This window comes from Megalops cyprinoides, chromosome 21, assembly GCF_013368585.1.
Source record: "Megalops cyprinoides isolate fMegCyp1 chromosome 21, fMegCyp1.pri, whole genome shotgun sequence".
NCBI lineage: Eukaryota > Metazoa > Chordata > Actinopteri > Elopiformes > Megalopidae > Megalops > Megalops cyprinoides.
In genome coordinates, this window is record NC_050603.1 from 7,496,406 (window position 1) to 7,504,604 (window position 8,199).

Here is an 8,199-nt window from a genome sequence, read left to right on the forward strand (position 1 = left end):
CCACACACTCTCATATACTAACACGCCTACTCAGGCACGCTGACACACTCGCTCTGACACAACAAACGCCGACTCATACACTGACACACTAGCTCAAATGCGCTAACCTGGCACTCGCACGGTATCTGAGATGCTCTCTCTCGGACTGCTCTCTAAACCCATGTCCCTCTGCCTCTCTGCAGACCGCAAGGCCTTCTACGTGATCTTCACCTGGGACAGCGGGGCACAGATCTACGAGTTGGTGGCCCACTCCCCGGTGGAGATGAAGAAGTGAGCTAGGGGCAGGAGGAGGGAGGGGAGGGGAGGGGAGGGGAGGGGGCAGAGGGAGGAGGAGAGACGGGCGACGGGGTCACAGGACAGAGGGGTGTAGTGATAGTCATCTGACTTACTACCGCCTGATTACGCAAGGCTGTGTGCTAATGAAGTCATCAGCGGTTGCTTGTTCTGTATTTTGCCTTTTCCAATCTTGCATGTAGCTGTGAGAATAGTTGGATAATTAGGCTATGAACAAGCTAGCTAGCCTAGCTACTGGGCTCACTGCAGTGGTTTGATAAAGTTTCTGATTGTGGCAGGTGACTAGCTGCCTAACCAGCTGTAATAGTTGCTGTCTGTGCCAAACTATATGAGTAGCTGTTGTCATACGTTGCAATATGACGCAGCTCTGGGGCAACAGTGTGGCCTAGTGGTAAGGAGCAGGGCTCGTGACCAAAAGGTTGCAGGTTTGAACAGCTGAGTTCCAACAGCTGAGCAAATAGTGTCATGAGAAAGCAGATATGGGGTGGGGGGGGGGAGGCACAGGGGGCAGCTTTTGGACGGTTTTTGGCAGCCACTCGCGCTGACCCTCTCCATGTCCCCCCCCCCCCCCCCCCCCGGCAGCTGGATGGTGCTGATCAAGGACGCGGTGTCAGAGCTGAAGCGCTGCGGTGGCTCCATCCTGGGCAGGAAGAACCTGGTCCTGCCAGGGGCCGCGTACAGCTCCAGCGCGTGAGTGACCCCCCCGGCGCAGAGATACGCACTCCGTACACACCGGACTCTAACAGATGTCTCCATTCCTCTCTGTCTGTTATTTTTAGTGTGAACTAACATGAACTGTAATTACAGCGTCTCTTACATCATACAGCAAGTAAGTCGTCCTGCGCAACTAACCATAATAATTACCCCCCCCCTCCAATCTCTCCCCCCTTTTCCTGCCTTTCTCCTCTCCCCCTTTCTCTCTCCCCCCCCTCCCCTGTCAGTAATCAGACTTCGAACAGCTCTTCTGAGAATGGAGGAGTAACTCCGAAACCCAGCGGTGGTAAGACAGTAGCACAGTCTTTTTTGCGAAGTAAACATATAAACATTTATTTTATTTAAATATTAATTGTTGTTTTAATCATCCATTAGATTATTTTTTCTCTCGGTATTGAGGAAGCAGTAGTGCCTACCAGGGCTAGGCTAGGTTTTTGATGGCATTTTGTTTGATAAGCACATTTAAAACGTATTTTTTGTTCCTTCAACCCATAGACAGAGACGGGGACAGTCTGTCTGAAGGCAGAGGAGGAGAGTCTCCCCACGTGCTGATGGATCATCTTTTGGCCAACGGTTTCGACCTCATCGCCCACAGCAACGCCCCGCAGGAGAAGGTGGCCAACGAGGCACTGAAAGACAGTAAGATTTGATTGGCTAATGGAAATCGCCATGGTGATGTTTGGCCTCTTCTGCCCTTCTCTCCTGCTGTTGTCCTCTCTCTGATCCTCCTGTATTGTGGTTTAAGTGTGGTGGCGTGAGCAATGCCGGCATTTTGCCTGCATTATCAGTGTGAAAGTGGCTTTGTTTTCCCTATCTCATTGTCTCTCTCTCTGCCTCCCTCCTTTGTGTAAAGTTGAGTCCCTGAGGCAGCTGGTGGATGGAAGTTCTCCGGATGAGGCACAGTCAGAAGGGACAGCAACGGAGAAGGATGAAGGGGCGGAGCCAGACTCAGAAAGCTGTCCAATAGCAGGTACCGTACGTCACACGTCACCTGTGTTTGAGACTCATGGTTTGGTTCATACCCATGTTACGCCACCTTACTAGGGAAGCTATGGTGAAGATCAAACCCCTTGTGCCTGTCAAACAGATGAACCCCCCGTAAGCGCAAACGTACGTCACTGTCTTCTAGACAAAGAGGATGGGCCAAAAGGAGACGCAGAGGTTAAGGCGGGACAGGGTGGCGGGACAGGGGCTTCTACTGTGATATCCGTGGAGAAGATGGAGGAGGCACAGAAGCAGCTCAACAGGCTGGAGACACACCTGAGGCATCTGCAGGTGAGGGAGGGAGCAATGGAGAGAGGGAGGGAGTCAGAGGGCTTCACTTTCAGAACCCGTCATCCCTTTAACTGCCCTTTATTTTGCAGCGCTGCAGAACTCAGCTGCACAACATATCGCTAACTATCTACAAAGCACACTTTGCTGTATTTCGATGGCTGCAAATTGCCCTGCGCAGTCTGGCTAGTCCTAGACGTGGCCTGCACTGACTTGGCTCCGCAGTCTGCTTTCCAAAGTGGGACTGTAGAAAAAGAAAGAGTGACCTCTGTATGTGCGCTATATTGCGCTGCAGCTTACTGCGCTTCATGATGAGGATCATATAAATACAAACATGGCTTGGTCATTGCTCCACTAGGTGTCTAGCTTTATAGCCACAAACTGTTAACTGTTATATCTGACACTGAATGGCAGGCAAAGCGTCTACAATGTTACTGGTTGCTCATGGAAACCGCTAAAGGAGTGCTTTTAAAATGCCATGTATATGCTTTTTCTCATCCCTCCTTCTCTTATCTCTCAGAGTGTGGAAGATGAGTACCACAGGTTACAAGAGCTCCTCTCCAAGTTCGTAATCTCTGGGGCTCACCTCCAGTGAGGCATACTGCCTGTGCTGGATGAACAGGTAAACTACAGCAAATAGTCAGTAGTATATATTTACATTTATATTTATTTATTTAGCAGATATATGGATGTGTGGATCTTTCATTTGGACATTGCAGGCTCAATGACCATTGTTTTGTGAATTGAAGGACCAGGGGCAGAATCTTAACGAATTGTGATTGTAATGTCATGATGAAAAATATCTCACCTTGTTAACAGTCTCACCTTGTTTTCCTTCCAACCTCTTTTATCCTCTTTATTTCCTGTATTTTTTCATTCTTTGTCGCTCTCTCTCCCTTCATCTTCACTCGTTTTCTGTCCTTCCCTTTCTCAGATCACTTTACGTGCTGGACGTGTGTGGAGGACTTGCTTTGGGGTGATTGATTAGTGCTTCCTGGAATTTTTTTTTGGCTAGTCTCTGCTCAAAGGCTGTCCCTGGTTAATTCTGGAGATTGACAGTGAGTCACAACCAGTAGTGAAGCCGGACACTCCAGGAGGGGGGGGCTTGGACATTGCAGAACTACAATATGGGTCAAAGTGAAATTGTTGATGTGAGTGCATGCATGTATGTGTGTGTTTGTGTTTGTCCCTGTCTGCATCTTTGCATTCTTCTATTTGACTGTTTACATTAGTTTCAAAGACATTTTTTAAAAGCCAATTTAATATGTGAGGGCAATATTGCACCCCCCCCCCCCCCCCCCCCCCCACACACACACACACTCACTTCATAACTAAAAATAAACTTGGTGTTAGAAATCATTATTATAGTTTAAAGGGAACCTTGGAACTGCTCTTAGGTAAACATACTAACACTTTACCCTGCAACCACCCTGCCATGTAACATCTGTGTCCATAACTGAAGCTTGAAATTTATTTTAACTTGCTGGGGAAAGTGTTTCTATTTTGCTAATGAACACCTGGAAAAGTAATGTTAGACATGCCAAGCGCACCTGAATTCAGAGTCCTTACAGTGTTGGTTGGCCTTGGTACAACCATCCAAACATTTTCCATGTGTAGTAGTCTAATACAACAGATTGAAACATACTGGAGTTCTACATTTTTGTTTGACGAGGTCAAACACATTACAACAGTGGCTAACAAGAAATTAGAGACTTCATGAAGGCTGTATGTATGAAATAGCAATTCTGCATCTAAAAGAAATCAGCTTTGACAGACGAGATCAATTACAGCATTAGCTTTTGCAAGTATTATTCTAGATTATTAATTATGATGACATATGTAATTCATTTAACAGGATCTGTAGAATTTTTTTTGTCTCCAGGTGTAGTTCTTCCCCAATTAAGTGTGTGCACAGCTTAACTGTAAAAATTATTTCAGTTTTATAGTCTGGCTAATTACTGCTACTCCTACTGTAAATTAGGAAGTATAGTGAAAAAGTGATAATTGAAGCCTTTATCCTCATAAATATAGATGTAGATACAGATATTTGAATGTGTGTCCGTATGTGTGTGTATACGTGTGTGTGTGTGTGTGTGTGTGTGTGTGCATGTGCATGCGTGTGTGTGTGTGTGCGTGCGTGTGTGTGTTTTTGGGAATGGGAAAAAGAAAAGAAGAGTAAGAAAGGTAGGAAGGGAAGTCATAACAGAGAGAACAGGTTAGTGGAGTTGGGAAAGCTCAGTGGCTAACCTCTGCAGGGAAATCGCGTAATGTGTGCAAAGAACACAAGCAATAGACATGGGCGTTTGTTCAGCGTAAACACTGACGGCGCGTATTGCTAAAGAGATTCACCACTGCCACAGTTATACTGACACAGAGAGACTATTACAGGCTGCACCCCTAAGCCACCTCCTCCCTCCTCAGTCTCTGCTGATCTCTGAACAGCGCTTGCTGTATCACTAATGACAGTGGCAAGTGACAACTTGCTGATCACTTATCTAGGATCAGTTGGGAGCAAAGGGCCAGGCGTGTAACAGCCATGTTACAGCCTAACTTGGCTGCGTTTATGTAAATTGGGTCACTTCGGTTACCCTCAGAGCTGTTGTTTCTGACTGCAGCAGGAGGGGCGTGTTATCATATTTTGTAGGGTTATAATTTTTTGTTGTGTACTGTTGTTACTCAGAGATTTCAGGACATGAAATGTTTGTAATAACAGATATTTGTATCATTCTTGTTTTTTTTTTTTGTATTTGCTCATTTTCAGATATTACAGAACGGATTGTAATAATTATTACTGCAGCTGTTGCTTGTATTGATTCTTCCATTCAAATCCAGACTTCGGACAGAACCAAAGAGACAGATGTACATTTTTTTTCTATGAATTAATGTTTTGATACTTAATATGTCAATGCAACAAAATCCACATATGCTGAATCAAGATATGTTCTTGTTGTCCTCAGTCACAACAGTATGTACACTCATAGTCCCCATGCCCATCCGCATGTATTGTGTTCATATTCATATGACACAAAATCACTATGAACGATGAGAAGCCGGGGAACGAGAACCAGAAAAAAAAGAAGTCTGAGAGGACGAAGATGTTTTCCCATCAGGTCTTTGTTTTAGTCTGATATTTTCAGTCAGTGAACTTGTCAGGGGTGGGTAAGGCAGGTTTCTCTATCCTGAGTGTTCTTTTTCTCACTCACACTGTAATAAACGCCTATCCCAAGACCTAGAGTTTGTGTCTCGCTCTTCTCCGTGTCCTGTCCTTTCCGAAAGCATCACGCAATGACGTGTCATCATACAGAATATTCATACAGCACTTCATGTGGAGGTATATTTCCAATGTGCAGATATTTATACAATATCGGTAATATGTATTGAGTGTGACCGAAGTTGAAGAGCTGGTAAGTTAAATCCTGCACAGAGATACAATTATTATTGTGGAGAGCTGCCATTCCTATTCAAGCAATCATTACAAATATACATTGTCATTGCTGTAAAACAGTAAGTGCCTATTAACCTTGTGGTGCAATTACACAATTACATTATTTGAAAGCTAGAAATAGGCACTGAGCATATCTCTGTGTTCCCCTATTTCCCTATTCTCACTCTGTTATGTCTCTGTGTTTTAGCCAAATAGTCCTGAGACATCACCAGAACACCCTGTTCTAGAATTTTGAGAACGGTGTTCCATCTTCTCCACTAGACTGTCGTGTCAGGGTTAGTGGGCGTGTTCTGTGATACTCTTCTTCCTTGTACCTCACTCTGTCGGAGAGCTCCACCTCCCCCACAGTGATTGACAGTTCTGGTCTCAGACAGGAATTGTGCAGTATCTGCTTACTGCACAATGTTGCTCTGTGGTGACTGATACTCCTTGTGGCTGCATCCATGAAATGAGGTTTTGGGGAAATGGTGTAAGTATTATGCATTCCTAATTATAACTGCAGGGGAAAATGCACAGACTCCCACTGCACAACTCACTGACTGTCTTACAAATGCACAAGGCCACACCGCAGACCTGGGGGAAATAATGCATTATAGTGCTGTAGCACATTGATTGGTTACTTATTTATATCTTTAAACTTTAAAGATCTCTTTTTTCTTTGATCTGACCATGATTCCCTGAATGCTGGTGGCTGAATAGCTCCATCAATGACACTGCTGGGTCCTCTCACCATTCTGATTAACCTGATTAATTCTCACTGACCAGAGAGTACTAAGACAGATATATAAGACATAATTAGACACAATAAGGAATAAGAGATTACTCTGATCAGAAAACTGACTGTTGTGGTTATTCTCTGTCTATTTGGATTACTCTACTTGTCCTGATTACCCTCTGACCGTTCTGGAATCTTGTTCAGTGTTCTCAGTACTCTGACTGTTCTCATAACTTTTTATGATTTCAGCTCTATTAGGAGCCTTGCAGCTCCTGCGTATGTGTATGGGAGATACAAGCGGTGTGTGTTAGTAGTCATACATAATGATATGTATATATAAGTATATAAATTCTATTTTATGTGTTAAGAGTTGAGTTACTTTTTAATGAGCTTTTTTTAATAAAAGGACAAAAGTACTTAATTTTCAGTTTTTCTCTTAGGGGAAAAATGGGAAAAGGGGCACGGAATTGGGCAAAAAGAGAAAAATGGAAAATACAATGCCACAAGCTCCATAATGCTGAAAGTACGTACAGTTATAACGCCTACTTCCATATCGATTGAATGGAGGTGACTTTTACACAGGTGCTCAAAATTTACTAAAACCACAACATTCTTAAAGGCCATAAATCAAGCAAGCAAAGAACGCATTATGCTGCAAGACCACAAGGGGGCGATGTAAGCAATAAACGGCCTAACTGTCGAAACTAAGGTGTCAGTTGTTGTGAAACTTTAAGTATCAGTTATTCTGAAAGTGAGACATGCCATAGCACCATAGCAACTATGGTACCATTTGCCATATGAAGGTGTTATACCATTGCAGATTAATTGTGGCTGTATGGTGGTTGGCTCTCATAATTGATGCATTTAGCTTTAATTATTAATTATTACCTTGCAGTGTGTTTATGCAATAGGTTAATCAACCAATGCCAAAAATAATTTTGAATGGAAAATTAAATTGGTTGGCAGGCCCGTGAGAGATGTAACAAGGAAAACGTACCGAGTGAAAAAGGCAGCTCTGCTGGTTCAGCGATGGTTGGATAAATAAATATGTCATTTAAAACCACCCATTGTGTGTGCCACCGAAATGTTTAAATGGAACCAGACAAACACTGACAGCACATAAAAGGCCTTCCATATAAGACATTCCCTCGCTGAGTTGCTGGATGACAGATGAGATAGACTGGTTGTGGGTGGTGTCTGTGTAATAGCTGAAACAGCGCTGTAACTCCACGCTGAGTCTATAGCACACAGAAACACAATAGGCTACTGCAAAAGGCGGTAATGTAGAGGCTGCCATATATGAAAGAGACTGGCTGCCATTTCAGCCATCCTCCTCATCTTGCCAGCTCACTGTGAGAGAATAAGTGTGTGTGTGTGTGTGTGTGTGTGCGCGCGCGCGCGCACTTTCAGCTCAAATCAAAAACAGGAGAGGCTTTATCCGTGTTCCAAAGATAAGCCGGGTTTTTACCAAACCATGGTAACAAAACATCAAATAACAAAAAAAAAAAAAAAAAAATGTCATATCTATCATCAAAAGAAGGAATACAAAATATCTGTGGTTTGGTTCCACTTATCTCTCTGCAGTGCAGGGCCCAGTGAAACAGGACAGTACTCAACAAAAGAATAAAGGTGGATGGGGAGGAGAGGGGAGTTAAGATGGGTGATATAGAGAGTGAAAGCCAGTGTGCACCAGTTCACCTGTGAAATCCCCTCTTCTGTAGACTATCACAATACATTCTTCTGCAATAATGGTCTTATT

The 8,199-nt window shown here is 43.8% G+C and overlaps 1 protein-coding gene across 1 annotated transcript in view; it reads left to right on the top strand.

Annotated features, from left to right (window-relative positions):
* LOC118769105 (rho guanine nucleotide exchange factor 1-like) overlaps window positions 1-2,875 on the top strand; it is a 30,621-nt gene extending 27,746 nt beyond the window's left edge. The window contains exons 25-31 of the mRNA XM_036516119.1: window positions 183-270; window positions 877-984; window positions 1,236-1,294; window positions 1,504-1,647; window positions 1,862-1,978; window positions 2,138-2,283; window positions 2,801-2,875. Of these exons, the coding sequence (XP_036372012.1) occupies window positions 183-270; window positions 877-984; window positions 1,236-1,294; window positions 1,504-1,647; window positions 1,862-1,978; window positions 2,138-2,283; window positions 2,801-2,875 (737 nt within the window). The remainder of the gene's footprint in view (window positions 1-182; window positions 271-876; window positions 985-1,235; window positions 1,295-1,503; window positions 1,648-1,861; window positions 1,979-2,137; window positions 2,284-2,800) is intronic.
* The last annotated feature ends 5,324 nt before the right edge of the window (window positions 2,876-8,199 follow it).